This window comes from Nycticebus coucang, chromosome 1, assembly GCF_027406575.1.
Source record: "Nycticebus coucang isolate mNycCou1 chromosome 1, mNycCou1.pri, whole genome shotgun sequence".
Lineage (NCBI taxonomy): Eukaryota > Metazoa > Chordata > Mammalia > Primates > Lorisidae > Nycticebus > Nycticebus coucang.
In genome coordinates this window covers 30058537-30074694 of record NC_069780.1, presented here as the reverse complement: position 1 = coordinate 30074694, position 16158 = coordinate 30058537, and the positions used below count along the sequence as shown (strand labels likewise).

General features: G+C 35.3%; 1 protein-coding gene across 3 annotated transcripts in view; it reads right to left on the bottom strand.

The window, feature by feature from the left end:
- Positions 1 to 284: 284 nt before the first annotated feature.
- BANK1 (B cell scaffold protein with ankyrin repeats 1) overlaps positions 285 to 16158 on the bottom strand; it is a 282885-nt gene continuing 267011 nt past the window's right edge. For all 3 annotated transcript variants that reach the window (XM_053557383.1, XM_053557456.1, XM_053557534.1), the window contains exons 14-17: positions 12123 to 12152; positions 10996 to 11051; positions 3182 to 3246; positions 285 to 2931 (exon numbers count right to left, since the gene is read on the bottom strand). In XM_053557383.1, coding sequence (XP_053413358.1) covers positions 3187 to 3246; positions 10996 to 11051; positions 12123 to 12152 — 146 coding nt within the window. In that variant the 3' untranslated portion in view covers positions 285 to 2931; positions 3182 to 3186. The remainder of the gene's footprint in view (positions 2932 to 3181; positions 3247 to 10995; positions 11052 to 12122; positions 12153 to 16158) is intronic.

Here is a 16158-nt window from a genome sequence, read left to right as displayed (position 1 = left end):
CTGATCATAAGACTTCATTTTAATTCAATTACCCCCTTTGAATTTCTTAAAACAACTTGGGAAATACTATTATTGCACCTTACTATTCATGATTTTTCCACTTGGTGCTTCTGATGTTTATGGGCGATCCAGATGGCCATTTACTACATTGTAATCATTTTTAAAATAATGGTATGTGAATCACATGCTGTGTAAGGCTGTCCATAAGGGCCAGTCAGAAAACAAGCTCACCTAAAGCATCCACAGCATTAAATCTTTAAGAGGATTATTTTTTCCCAACTATCTTCTTTTTTTTCATATTATATTTTTATTTTGTGTTTATCTCAACAATTTTATTAAATTTGCACTCTGGTGTTTAACATAATCACTGATAATTCAAAGTAAATATATTCTCTTAACTCAAGATATATGTTAGCAATTTTTTGATGACATTTTTAGTAATTGTATCATAAATATTTTAAAAATACCAATTTTTCATTTGTTCTTTCACCTATTTTTCATGGCTTTGACTATTTCTGACTGCTATCCATCCCAATATTGCCCGCTTTTCAAGTTCCAGTTTAGCACTTTTTTTTTTTTTTTTGGTGGGATTACAACTGCGGTGCATCTTACAAGGTTATATGTGAAATTTAGTAAATGTGGAAAGTAAATGTCTTAGCACAATAACTAAGAAAATGCCAGGAAGGCCATGTTAACCAGTGTGATGAAAATGTGTCAAACGGTCTATGAAACCAGTGTATGGTGCCCCATGATCACATTAATGTACACAGCTGTGATTTAATAAAAAAAAAAAAAAAGTAAAAAAAAAATAGAAACCAGCATTTATAATAGGGATTTGATGCTTAAGGAAAAATCAGTATAAAAAGTGCTAAACTCTGGCCGTGCCTGTGGCTCAAAGGAGTAGGGCGCCAGCCCCATATGCCGGATGTGGTGGGTTCCCAACTATCTTCATTGACTATTTACTTGGAGCCACAATGTTCCAAGAACTTACATCTAATTTAAGCAGAATGACCATACAAAGTAGTTTATGCTTGAGGCATTGAGGCAGTCTCAGTTACTCATGGTCGTAAATAGTACTTCCTTTTCTGATCCAAAATGTCCTCTTCAGATGACAAGTCAATTAAATTATCTCTCTACATTTAATTCTGAACAACTTATGCTAATATTGGTATTATTAAACCATTTTATTAGTGATGACATAAGGATCATGGAGATGGAAAATGTGGCCTTGTTCACACACCTAGTACACAGCTGGGTGAAGATTCAAACTAGATTGGTCTTACATCAAAGGTCATGCTCTTGAATGTAGTATGGTATTGTGTGTTTAAATACATGTGCCATTTAATACTCATAAAATTAGGTAAGAAGCAAGATCAATTGAAGATGAGACTATTGAGGGAATGATACACTGTCATGCATCAATTTGAGGTCAGTTCTATTGATAATCTTATCCTTTTCCATCTTCTATGTGGTAGCCCTGCCTTTCAGGTGGGCCCCACAAAGTAAGGCAGCCCAAGTACGGCTTGCAGAAATGGTTGCAGAAAGGACTGCAAGCTCAATTCACAATCGTCCAGATGTGGAACAAACCTGAGTGCTCATCAATCCATGAATGGATTAATAACCTGTGTTATATGTACACCATGGAATACTATTCAGCTGTAAAAAATGAGGGAGACTATATATTTTTGTAATAACCTGGATGGAGCTGGAGAACATTCTACTTAGTAAAATATCACAAAAATGGAAAAACAAGTATCCAATGTACTCAATACTAATATGAAACCAATAGATGAATAAATATACACCCACATAAGAGAAAAATACAATTAGACTCAAGAGGGTGAGAGGGGGGTTAGAAGGAGGGGAAGAAAGGGAGGGAGGTGGCAGAAGGGAGGAAGGGAGTGGAGACACCGTGTAAGGGTACACGGCCCCCTTCCTGGGTGAGGGGGACAGATTTTATCTAACAAATTTAAACAATGTAATCTAATCATGCTAAACTATATGTATATACCCTCATACCGAAAAAAAAAAAAAAAGAAGAAGAAAGGGTTGTAAACGGTGTTTCATACTAGCTTTATGCCACTAGAATAGGCCAATCTCTCTCTGAAGTATTTATTTTAAAATTATTTGGTAGACCTCTGCTTTTAAATAGGTAAGCAGAAAAATTTATTCGTTAACTCTCAAACATTTATTTGGAAAAGTCAGGCATAGCTTTAAACATTTGATTTACTTGTGGCATATGTATATGGAAATTACAGTAGGAATGTAAAACTGGATTCTGTTCTAAGCTAGTTAATAAATTGTTTCTAAGAAATAGATTGATGAAATTTTAAGACTTTTAATAAATATAGGTTGTAGATAGGTATATTAATTTGAAATATAGAAAATTTTTCAAATAATATTCTCAGGATTATAGGCAAATAGACACTGAATAAGAAAAGGTATCTGCAAACATGATGTAACAATAATAATTTAACTGTGAAAAATTTAAGGAAAAGACCAGCCACTCACAAGGCAACTGGACTAAGTGAATTTGTATTTTCATGGTTTATTCTGAGGAGAGGAGAAGTAATCTGCCAAGGTTACTGTCCCAAGTAAACCCAATACTTTTGCTACACAGCATTTAACTTCTCTGCTCCTGTTTGATTTTACTTTTCAAATGGGTATTAGCAAATGGCAAAGTGCATTGTAAAATTGCAGGAATGTTCAAAGATTGCAATTGCTGTATGGCATTCTGTTTTAATATTGATAAACCAATATGAAGGAGGTATAATACCAATAATCTGTGGCAATAACAAATTCTGAAATCCAAAGGCTTGTTTCTGCTTTTGTAACATAGATTTGCCCCAGAGAGAACAGGCAATCCAAATATAAGCTTGTTTCATCCTAGAAGCACAATGTCTGTGGATTCTTGAGTTTCTTTATAATAATCTGAAAATGAGATCATAAAAAATCTATTAGTGAATAATAGCTCATCAATTGAAATTGATTAGCTAACATAAAATCACTGCTTTATATCAATCTTTCTAAAGAGCAATCACCTTTAGTTTGAAAAATGCATGTTTATTCTTCCAGAAGATGAAATATTTAAAGAATTCTATTTTCTAGACAAATGATTCCTTCAAGTTTCTAAAAAGCCTGTTTTGGGTTTTCTAAAAAATACATATAGCTAATATTTTACCTTCTTTAATGATCTTTCCTGCCACAGAAACCAAATTCCTTTTCTACTTGGAGTCGAGCAGGGAACTGGAAAAAAAAAAGATACAGACCTAGCATTACTTCATTTGAATGTTGAACAAAGAAATATCAAGTTATAGGTGCTTTTCACAACATGGAGAAACAGTTCTATAGAAGCAACTAGCAAGACAATCCTGTCTAAAAGGAAACAGAATCATTGTAAAGTTCAACTGTAATCAAGTCCTTGAATTCAAATTTTATTTCCATTTTGAGGGAGAACAGCTTAAGCATTGGAAACTTGCAGTCTTTTCCTTTTATTCAAAATCTTGCTTTCAAAAGACTATGCCATGTCCAGGCCAGCTAAAGAACAATGACAACTGCAACAAAAAATAGCTGGGTGTTGTGGCAGGTGCCTGTAGACCCAGCTACTCAGGAGGTTGAGGCAAGAGAATTGCTTACGCTCAAGAGTTTGAAGTTGCTGAGAGCTCTGATGCCACGGCATTTTACCGAGGGTAACATAGTGAGATTCTGTCTCAAAAAGAAAGACTATGCCATGGTTGTATAGTCTTTCACACCTTGTAAAAGAATCTTTTTTGGACAAAATTTTTCATGAACTTTCATTGGTGGGCTAAAGAATAACCCAGAAATGCAAAATCAGTTCTTAAGGGTCAATGCATTTTATGAATACCTGTGACTTATTTGAAACATACCAGAAACTTAAAGGTTACTAAAATTTGGAAAACCAGTATAGTTTGTTCATTAAAAGAACTTAGCAGGGGCTCTATAATTCTGGATGTTAGCAAGACATTCAGCTGCCACATTGACCCTTTTAACACGGCAAATGTTCTACATGACATATGCAGATTGTTAGAATAACCTGATTTTTATCAAGAAAAATATGTGATCGAGACATTATCAGGGTTGTTGTGAGCTGCTCTTGGTTTTCAATTGCTAAGTGAAGTGCTACTGTTACTTTTAGTTTCTTATTAGCAATTTATTTCCAATTAACCCTATAATGTAAGGTAATGCATATTTTCATGAATGTTATTTTGGAACTACATTTTTCCTATTAGACTTTAAGAACTGTATATATTGTGGTTCAAATACAATAGATTCATCATATTCCTATTGCTAAAATGCATGTACTCACAATTCCCCTATGATTTACATGCTTTGTACCTGTTGAATTTTGACACACATTGGCCTTGGTGGCTTTTTCCTTTGAGTTCCTCTTTGTGTTTTATTTAGTTGTTTGGGACTCATTGAGGTACAAAGAATTAGATTACACTGATTGCATTTGTTAAAGTCCCTCTTATAATTTTGTCCCACCCACAAGAGGTGTGCCATACACCATGACTCCCCATCCCCATCACTCCTCTCCTCTCCCCACTTGCTCATTCCCCTACCGGCCACCATGTATTAGCTCATCTGCTGCCTTCATATTAGAATTAAGTATATTGGATTCTTGCTTCCCCATTCTTGTGATACTTTACTAAGAAGAATGTGTTCCATCTCCATCCAGGTTAATACAAAAGATGTAAAGTCTCTGTCTTTTTAATGGCTGAACATATATAATATATACATATATAATATATATTTTATATATATATATTTAATGGCTATATCTTTTTAATGGCTGAATATCTATCTATCTATCACAAATTGTTAACCCATTCCTGGGTTGGTGGGAATTTAGGCTGTTTCCACATTTTGCTGATCATAAATAGAGCTGCAATAAATAGTCTAGTGCAAATGTCCTTATGATAAAAGGATTTTTTTTTCTTCTGGGTACATGCCCAATAATGGGATTACAGAATCAAATAGGAGGTCTAATTTGAGTTCTTTGAGGATTCCCCATACTTCCTTCCCAAAAGGTTGCATTGGTTTACAGTCCCACCAGCAATATAAAAGTGTTCCCTTCTCTCCACATCCATGCTAGCATCTGCAGCTTTGAGACTGTGATGTGGGCCATTCCCATTGGGGTTAGGTGATTTATCAGGGTAGTTTTCATATGTTTGTTAGTCATTTGTCTGTCTTCTTTAGAGAAGGTTCTTTTTTGTTGATTAATTTTAGTTCTCTATAGATTTTAATTATCAAGCTTTTGTCTGATTCAAATACGCAAATATCTTTTCTCATTCCAAAGGTTGTCTGTGTGCTTTGGTTGTTGTTTCCTTAGCTGTACAGAAGCGTTTCAGTTTAATTAAGTCCCATTTGTTTATTTTTGTTGTTATTGCAATTGCCATGGAAGTCTTTTTCATAAAATCTTTCCCCAGGCTGATGTCGTCATGTGTTTTCTACACATTTTCTTCGAGAATTTTTACTGTTTTGTGTCTTAGATTTAAACATTTTGTCCATCTTGAATCAATTTTTTGTCAGTGGTAAGAGGTGTGGGTCTAGTTTCAGTCTTTTACGTGTGGTTATCCAGTTCTTCCACCACCATTTATTGAATAGGGATTCTTTTCCCCAGGGTATGTTCTTGTTTGGTTTATCAAAGATCAGATGGGTGTAAGAGGTTAGTTTCAGTTCATGGTTTTCTATTTGGTTCCAAATGTCAATGTCTCTATTTTTTGTGCCAATACCATGCTGTTTTGATCACTATGGCCTTGTAGTATTGTTGAAAGTCTGGTAGGGTGACACCCCATGGCTTTGTTTTTATTACTAAGAATTGCCTTGGCTATACAGGGTTTCTTCTGGTTCCACACAAAATGAAGAATTATTTTTTCCAAATCTTGAAAGTATGATGATGGTATTTTAATGGGGATTGCTTTGGGTAGTATAGACATTTTTCACAATGTTGTATCTTCTCAGCCATGAGCTTGGTATGTTCTTCCATTTGTTAATATCTTCTGCTATTTTTTTTTTTGTTAGGGTTTTGTAATTTTCTTTGTAGAGTTCCTTCACCTCTTTTGTTATGTATATTCCTAGGTATTTCATTTTTTTTCTGAAGCTACTGTGAAGAGAATTTGTGTCCTTGATTAGCTTCTCACCTTGACTGTTATTGGCATATACAAAGGCTACTGACTTGTGGACATTGATTTTTTATCCCGAGACATTGCTGTATTTTTTGATCACTTCTACGAGTCTTGTGGTTGAGTCTTTGGGGTTCTCTAACTATAAGATGATATCATTGGCAAAGAGCAAGAGTTTGACCTCTTCTGCCCCCATTTAGATGTCTTTTATTTCCTGCTCTTGCCTTGATGTACTGGCTAGAACTTCCAGCACTATGTTGACTTTTATTGGTGATAGAGGACAACCTTGTCTGGTTCTAGTTCTAAGTGGAAAAGCTTTCAGTTTTACTCCATACAGTATAATGTTAGCTGTGGGTTTGTCATAGATGGCTTTGATCAGATTAAGAAATGGGCCACCTATGACCATATTCTTCCATTCTTTTTTTTTTAATTTATTTATTTTTATTGTTAAATCATAGCTGTGTACATTAGTGCAATCAAGGGGTACAATGTGCTGGTTTCATATACAATCTGAAATATTCTCATCAAACTGTTCAACGTAGCCTTCATGGCATTTTCTTAGTTACTGTATGTAGGCATTTGTATTCTGCATTTAGTAAGTTTTGCCTGTACCCATTCTAAGATGCACCATAGATGTGGCCCCACCCATTACCCTCCCTCCACCAAAACCTCCCCCCTCCCTTCCCCCTGACCATATTCTTAAGTGTTCTAATTAGAAAAGGATAGTGAATTTTATCAAATGCTTTTTCTGCATCTATTGAGAGGATTGTATGGTCTTTGTTTTTGCTTCTGTTGATATGGTGAATTATGTTTATGGACTTGTGTATGTTACACCAGACTTTCATCCCTAGAATTAAACCTACTTAATCAGGATGAATGACTTTTTTTTAACATGTAGCTGTAATCTATTGGCTAGGATTTTATTGAGAATTTTTGCATCTATATTCATTGGTCTGAAATTCTCTTTTTTTAGTTGGGTTTGTTCCAGGTTTTGGTATCAGGGTGATGTTTGCTTTGTAGAATGTGTTGGGGAAGATTCCATCTTTCTCAATTTTTTGAAATAGTTTTTGCAATATGGTGTAAGCTCTTCTTGAAGGTTTGGTAGAATTCTGATATGAAGCCATCTGGACCAGAACATTATTTTGTCGTGAGATTTTTTATTGTTTCTTCAGTCTCAATTTTTGAAGTCTATCTTTTTAAGAGATCTATTCTTGGTTAAGTTTAGGGAGAGGGTGTGATTGCAGGTATTGATCCATTTCCTCCACATTGTCAAATTTCTGGGTACAAAGTTTCTTCTAGTACTCAGAGATAATCTCTTTTATCTCTGTGGCATCTGTTGTTATTTACTCTTTATCATTTCTAGTTAATTGGTATGAAATTCTCCTTTTTAGTTGGGTATTTTCCTGGTTTTGGTATTAGAGTGATGTGTACTTCACAGAATGTGTTGGGGAAGATTCCTTCCTTCTCAATTTTTTTGGAATAATTTCTGCAGTACTCTTTTTTTTTTTTTTTAATTGTTGGGGATTCATTGAGGGTACAATAAGCCAGGTTACACTGGTTGCATTTGTTAGGTAAAGTCCCTCTTGCAATCATGTCTTGCCCCCAGAAGGTGTGGTATTTGGAGGTTTCTAGTTAATCTGGCCAAAATTTTATTGATTTTATTTATTTTTTTGAAAAATCAACTTTTTGTTTTGTAAATTTTCTGAACAATTCTTTTGTTTTCTGTTTCATTAATCTCTGCTTTAATATTCGTTTTTTTTTTCTTCTGCTGGGTTTGGGATTAGATTATTCTTCTTTTTCCAGTTCCATAAGATTGTTCATGAGTTCGTTGATGCACCTTTTTCTGTTTTTTGAATATAGGTATCTAATGTAATAAATTACCCTCATAAGACTACTTTTGCTGTATCCCACTGGTTTTGGTAACTTGTGTCTTTATTGTTGTTATGTTTGAGGAATTTAATGATTTCCTCTTTTATCTCTTCCTATACCCAACTGTATTGTTCAGCATCAGGTTGTTTAATTTCCAAGTCTTTGTGTGGGGTGGAATGTTTTTGTTTGAGTTGAGTTCCACCTTTATTGCCTTGTGCTCTGAGAAGACACAAGGTATAATTTATATTCTTTTAATTTTGCTGAGGTGTGATTTGTATCCGAGGATGTGGGTGATTTTAGAGTACATACCATGGGGTGATGAGAAAATGTATATTCTTTACCTTTGTATGGTATGTTCTGTATACGTCTATTAATCCCATTTGTTCTAAGGTCACATTTAAGTCCTTTGTATTCTTGCTTAGTTTCTGTTTAGAGGATATGTCTAGTTCTGTCAGAGGGGTATTAAAGTCTCCAGCTATTATGATGTTATAGGATATCATATTGCTTAGACCCATTAAGTTCTGTTTGATAACTCTGGGAGCATTTAAGTTGGGTGCATAAATATTTAAAATTAAAATGTCTTCTTGTTGTATTGTTCCTTTGACCAGCAGAAAGTGTCTATCTTTGTCTTTTTTAACTATAGTTGCTTTAAATATGCTTGTATCTGAAAATAAGATTCCAAGCCCTCATTTTTTTCGATTTCCTTTTGCTTGAAATACTGTTTTCCATCCCTTAATCCTGAGTCTTGATTTGTCCTTCAAGGCTAGGCATGTCTCCTGGAGACAGCATATGGATGGCTTGTGCTATTTTTGTCCAATCAGTCAGCCTGTGCCTCTTCAATGTTGAGTTCAGGCCATTGACATTTATTGAGAGTATTGATAAGTGTGGTGAAGTTCTATTCATCTTATTTTGTGAAAGTCTGTTGTGTAGTTTTATCCTTTGCGCCACTGTGGAAGCTACATTTTGACCTTTAGTTGTGCATGCTTCCTTTGCTGGTGGTCCATTGTGATGGTCAGTGTTGAGAAGAGGTCTAAGTATTTCCTATAGAGATGGTCTTGTGCCAAATTTCTTCAGTGCTTGTATATCTGCAAAATATTTGATTTCTCCATCAATTTTGAAGCTAAGTTTAGCAGGATACAGAATTATGAGCTGAATATTGTTTTGTTTATGAATGTTTAAGGTTGATGATCATGCTTTTCTGGCTTGCAAGATTTCAGTTGAGAAGTCCACTGTTATCCTAATGGCTCTGTCTCTGTAGGTCAGTCGGCTCTTACTCCTGGCTGCTTACAGAATTTTTTCTTTCATGTTGACTTGGATAGCTTCATTATAATATGTCTTGGAGAGGCTCTGTTTGAGTTGAGATGACCCAGGGTTTGATATCCATCTGAAAGGAGTGTGTAGGGGTCTTTAGTAAAACTTGGGAAGTTTTCATTTATGATAGTCTCCAGTAGGGCTTTCATTCCTTTGGCACAATCTTCTTCCCCTTCAGGAATCTCTATTATTTGTATATTTGAATGCTTCATGGAGTTTCGTAATTCTCTAAGCACATGTCCTGCTTTCTCTCTCTTCTTTTCTGCCTCTTTACCTGGATTAACTCAAAAACTTTATCCTCCAGTCCTGAGTTTCTTTCTTCTCCATGGTCTAACATATTTTTGATACTTTCTACTGCATCTTTACATTCCCTGATTGTCTCCTTCATTTCCTTATCCTCTGCCATATCCTTTCTATATTCTACATATCTCTTGTCTGACTTTTGGTTCTGTCTTTCCATCTTCTCCTCTATTCCTTTTATTGTCTTTATAACCAATGTTTTAAATTCCCTTTCTAAAGTCGATTAATTCTTTATAGGTGATGTATTCTGTAGTAGCAGCCTCATGGTCCCTTGGGGGAATTCCTCTGATTTGGTTTTTCATGTTGCCTGAATTTTTCTGTTGGTTCCTCCTCATGTGTTCTTTGTTCTTGTTCATCTCCTTGTTCTCCTTTTTCCTTTTAACTACCTCCTTTGTTTCAAACAGAAGTCCTTGCTCTTGATGACAATATGTTGGAACATGTCTTTGGGACACCAGGTGGTGCTGTGGTTTTTTTGGAGACATCACAACCAGCAACTTATATGGTCCTTATTCCAAATTTAGTTGCCTTCAGTGATCACCTGATTGTTTCCTCAGCATCCAGATCCTGCCGGGTTGGGATCTTAAAGCTCACAAGAATCCTTCAGGGGCAGGTTTCACAGTGCCCCCTGACTCCAGTTCCCATGAGGTGCGGGAGTCCCTCAGCCTGTCTTAAGAGTGGTGTTCTCATCCTGGTATGTGGAATTAAGATGGCTGTGCTTTAGGCCCATGCTAAGACCATCTAGCAATGGTCTGACTTTCCCACAGTGGCAGCCCCCTGACCTCAGTATGGCTGCCTCACCATCCACCAAACCTATGGCAAATCCACTCCAACCAGCATTCAAATCTGGTTGCTGTATACTATTTGAGTCTACCCACTCTTCCAAATTTTCCACTCAATGCACAGCTTCCCCCAGCAACTGAAAACTCCTGAAAGGCTTCCTCCCATCCCAGACCTCCATGAGGGGCCAGCCAATCCTAGCTGGTGGAAATCACTTGCCTAATTCATCAGATTCCACTGCTCTGAATCATGTGCTGTATCTAGCTTACTACCTCCTCACTGTGCTTCCTGAGCTACAACTCTAGGTAAGTTCTCTATGCCAGGTATGGCTGGGTTCTCTCTTTTTCCCCATTTGTTCTATGAAAGCTCAGCTGAATAATCCTTCTTCACCCCCCCACCCCCTGTTTTCTTTTGAAGTAGTTAATTTCCTTAAATTAATGCTTGTAGATTTTACGCACAAATGCTTACTTAACCTATTTTATTTATATTTCCTAGAATATTTCATAGCACAGGCAATAGAGAAGGCTCTTATGCTTTTGTCACCCAAGAAGATACTTTGCATTTTACAAAAATGAAAATAAATACAACCTACCTTATTGCTGACAGGTATGTTACCCAACATATTTTCATTGTGAGCAATTTCCTTACCTAAAAATATAAATTCTGTTACTATCTTTTCAGTCATTCACTCATTTGATGATTCATTTATTCAGATCTTCTTAAAAATGATTTATAGAAACAGCAGGGTATAAATCAAGAGAGTAATTATTAAAGAGATAAAAATGGCATATTGAAAAAAATGCACCCTTGGCTAGTATGCTATTTTCTCCTTCTTATGTGGACTGACTTGGAAAGAACACTGAGGAGTCACTGGAGTCACTTCAGAAATAATCTTCTCAACACCTCTGAGTAACAGCCTCCATTTGATTATTATACTTACTTTCCCCTTTCCATATTCACTAGGCTTGTCCCTCAGCTAGGGGTTCTGAGAACCCCTATTCAACTGGGGGTTCTGAGAACCCCTCTTCCTCCTATTTACCACGGGGCCTGTAGTACTGCTCCTTCTTCCTGCTTTTATGGCTGTCTGCCCATTTTCCATCCCAGCCACCCAGCCAAGTTCTATTTCTTCTTCATTCCCACAGTCAGTGTTTCAGTCCAGGTTGTGTGGACAGTTGCTTCTACATTATTAAATAGCTCCCTAGCTGGTGTCTAGCTCTTCTTTACCCTTCCAGTATTTAGCACACTTTCCTTCCCCGATCACAGTGAAATGATGCCCTCTCAAGTGTTACTCAAATTTCATTTGCTCCCTCAATAACTCCGATAAATCATGCATCAGCCCTCATTTACAAAATTCCCTATCAGTGTTTATGGCAATTCTCCATGGCATGATTCTTATCTGCAGTTTATGTATGAGGAAACCAAAGCCTACAGTGCTTAAATATCTTGTCAAAGGTCACAACTAGGAAGTTGTGTTCAGCCAGGTCAATCAAAGGTCAAAACACACAGTTCTTTTCCTGTATAATGATGCCTCTAGTATTGCTATCTTGTCACATTGGTATCATTTTTATTTTGGGTGTCAAGTGGTTTTTGCATGAAATCTAAAATCTGAATTTTTACACTGATCTGACTAATCATATTAGGTTTACATTAACATTAAAATTGGTATACTATGTACTTTGTTTTAGTCTTAAATCCTTCTGCAAATAGCCAAGCACTTACCACTTGGATGGTGCACAATGGTGAGCTTATCTAGAAGAAAAAAAGAAGCACATTCTAGTAAGTTTTACTCAATATTTATCTAAACTATCTCTTTTTTAAATGTTTCACTACTTCTTGTCTTTGAGGTGACTACGAAATCTCAAAATATGATTCAAAATTAGTCACCCCAAATTTATCTACCTCTGGCCACTAAGCATGAAATCATGTCTTATATTATTTTCATCTTTTCCCTTCTCAACCTTTGTCTCAAGGCATAGGAATATGATTTTAGATATATTTGATACAGTAAATGTTGCTGTTCTGCCTTGATATTCCATTAGCCTGAGCTCCTCCATTCCTTTTAAAAATCAACATTATTCAGGAATACTTACGTATAGTACAATTCAAACACTTTTAGGTGTATAGGTTGATGAGTTTTGACAAATCCATACAGTCATGTATTCAACAACTCAACAGGAGAGAGACCATTTCATCTCCATAGAATATTCCCTCATGATCTCTTATGTCATTCTCACTCAAACATTACTATGGCAACTGATTATCTGATTTCTACCTCTATAGGTTCATTTTGTCTAGATTAGTTTTATCTAGAATTCCAGATAAATGGAATCTTACAGAATGTACTCCTTTGCACCTGGTATCCTTCACTCAATATAATGCCTATGAGATTCATTTATATTGTTCTGCATAATATAGGTATTTTTTAATTGCTGAGTAGTATTCCACAGTATAAATATACCAAAATGTAATTATCTATTCTATTATAATGGACATTTGGATTGTTTTCAGTTTGGCTATTACGAATGAAACTGCTATGAATGTTTGTGAACAAATCTTTGGATGAAAATGTGCTTTTATTTGTCTTGGAAAAATACCTAGGAGGGGAATGACTAAGTCACAGAGTGAGTGTGTATTTGGCTTCCCCCTTGTCATCACCACTTTATACTCCCATCAGCAATGCATACAGTGTAGTCCAGTTCCACATGCTAACCAACACTTAGGTCTCACAGTAGTTTTAAATTATATTCATCATAATGATTGTGTGTTGGTATATTATTTTAGTTTAATTTGCCTTTTTCTTAATGAAAAAAGCACCCTTTCACGTGCTTATTGGGCATTTGCTTTCATAAACTAAGATGTGGGTGCTAGGTATGCTCATTGGTACTGGTATATCATTGCTTCTAGGGTCTCTCAGTACATAGACCCAAAGAAATACACACATTTATGCACATAACTATAATTATGAATTTATTATCTCTAATTATATATCAATAGCCATGATGGGTTATACTTTTACCCTTTATTCCAATGCAACACCACAACATTCTTTCTGGCCTTCCTTTTTTCCTTATTGATAACTCATTTCACTGGCAATAGGAAACCTGGCTCTCATTTTCCATGCATATTTGTTTATTTTGCTTACATTCTATTTTGCCTCCTTTCTCCACCATGTCTTTGTTTATTGAGTATGGGAAATGTTAACAACATTCTAAAAGTGTACTCAGGTATGCTGTGAGGTATATGTCTCTGAGGCATACTCAGAGCAGTGTTGATTTTTTTTCATTTTGAGTAAGTTTTGGTAAATTTAAAAAAAAATGTTGTCTTTTGTCTAAGTCACTTAAGGTATTGGCAAAAAGTATTTACATTTTATTAGCATCTTTTTAATGTGACAAGCCACTTTAATTTTTAATGTAGATCATTCTTATTTTCTTTTTTTCCCTCATCTTTCTTTCTATGGGCTTATTAATTTTATATTTTCAAGTAACTAAGTTTTGGTATTATTAAATTTCTCTCTTAACTCTTTCCTTTTTTATATTAACTTCAGATCTTATTTTAATTATTTCTTTCCTCCTACCTCTTTTTGCATTTAGTTTGCTTTTCACTGTCTAATTTCCTAAAGTGGAAACATAAATCATTGATCTTAAGCTTTTTATCTTTACTAGTACAACATTTATAATCATACATTTTCTTCTAATTTAACTGTTAACTACATAACTCTAGTAGTTGCGTTCCACAAATTCTGATATTTTTTCATTATCATTCATCATTATCATTGAAATATCTTCTTAGGATTTCTTATTTAACCCATGGGTTATTTTGAATGTTGTATTTAATTTCTAAGTATTATGGGAGATTTTGTAGATATGTAGTTTTTAAATAATTTCTAATTTACTTCTGTTGTGGTAAGAAAATATAAGATTTCAAAAGACTAAAATCTTCCAGAGAACATATTCTGAAGATTTTAATCTTTTGAAACTTATTGAATTTTCTTGATATTCCAGCATCAAATAATTCCCTGGAATTTGTTCTGTGTTCGTGAATTTCCATGTGCACCTTTAACAAGCACACATTCTGGGTTTTTTCAATGTCTGGTTTTATAAATGTCAATTAGGGAAAGTTATTTGATTATGTTGTTTAAATCTTCTGTACCTTTGCTGTTTTTCATCTATTTGTTCTATTGATCACTAAGAAAAAAATGAAAAAAATCTCTGAATATGTCTGATTTTGCTTCATGTATTTGATAAAACTCACAAATACATATATAATTAAAAATACAAATATTTAGAATTGCTATATTTATCTAGTGAACTGCCATTTTATCTTTGTGTAATATCTCCTTTTATATGTTATAATCATCTTTGACTTTTATCTTGTTTTACATTGACATATCTATGTCAGCTTTCTCCTGTTTATGCTTATTCTTGGCATAAGCCAAGACCCTTCAGAATCTTTTACTTTCAAACTATTTGTCTTACATTTAAAATGCATAAAGTTGGGCATTTCATTTTTCTAGAGTTTGAAAATGTCTGCCTTTTACTTGATATATTTAATCCATTTGTCTTTAATATAATTATTGATGTGTCTTTGATCAATGTCATCTCAGGTATGGTTTTTATCTTTAGTTACTTTTCTTCATTATGAGTTACATCCTATTTCTTACTCCTGCTTCCTTTATATGTCTTTTTAAAAAATAAATTGAATATTATATATTATAGATAATAGGTTGTATGTTCTGGGTTCTGCAGTATTCCTCTGAAGGGCATTGGTGATTGTTGTAGGATGCAGTTCACTTTCTGGCATGACATTGTATAGACTTGGTTTTATTCATTTTTTGGTGTTGACCAGTGGAAAGCCCAAGTTGTTTTCTTTCGAAGGCCCTTGGTGATATCTGTCAACCTACAAACTGTCTCCCATGTATATTTCATAGGGGTTTAGTTTTAGGCTTTGTTAGGGCATGTCTAGAGTAGCTCCTCCTCTAAGTCATGGTTCTTATTTTTCACATTTCCTGGGTGTCACAGAAAATGTCAGGTGTTCTACGGAGGTGTTAAGAAGCTTTCTCCACTTTGGCAAGGTAGGAACTATATGGCTTTCCCAAGCTCCGGTCAACCTCTACTGTCTCTCTTTTGCTTTTGAAGCCCTAAAAGCTGCTATCTCATATGCCTTGAGTGGTCTTGCTTTGCACATGTACAGCTCATCTCTAAGCAACAGTCTGATGGAGACCCTCACCTAGGCCTCTGAAGCTATCTCTCTGCATAGCCACCTCCTCTTCAATGACCCACCAGCACATTCCAGCAGCTTTAGCTGCCCTGGGCTGGGATCTCTGCCTTCTCTGTTCAACAGGACTTCCTTGCTTTGCCCAGACTGTATTTAGAAAACAGTCCTCTGGGGACCTGGTCAATTATGAGAACCACTTTTTGAGTTCTGGATTTTTGAATAGTCTTCAACTGTCCATTGCCTATCTCCTAAAATCAGTTACTTGGTATCTTCCCATCAATACGATGGGAAGATTTGAGTGGAACTATTTATTCCTGTGGCTAATAGAACGAATTGATTCTTAATTAAGACATAAATGATTAAGAGGATCTTTTAGTTTCTTAGTTTCTTTTTTTTAACTTTCTTTTTTTTTTTTTATTGTTGGGGATTCATTGAGGGTACAATAAGCCAGGTTACACTGATTGCAATTGTTAGGTAAAGTCCCTCTTGCAATCATGTCTTGCCCCCATAAAGTGTGACACACTCCAAGGCCCCACCCCCC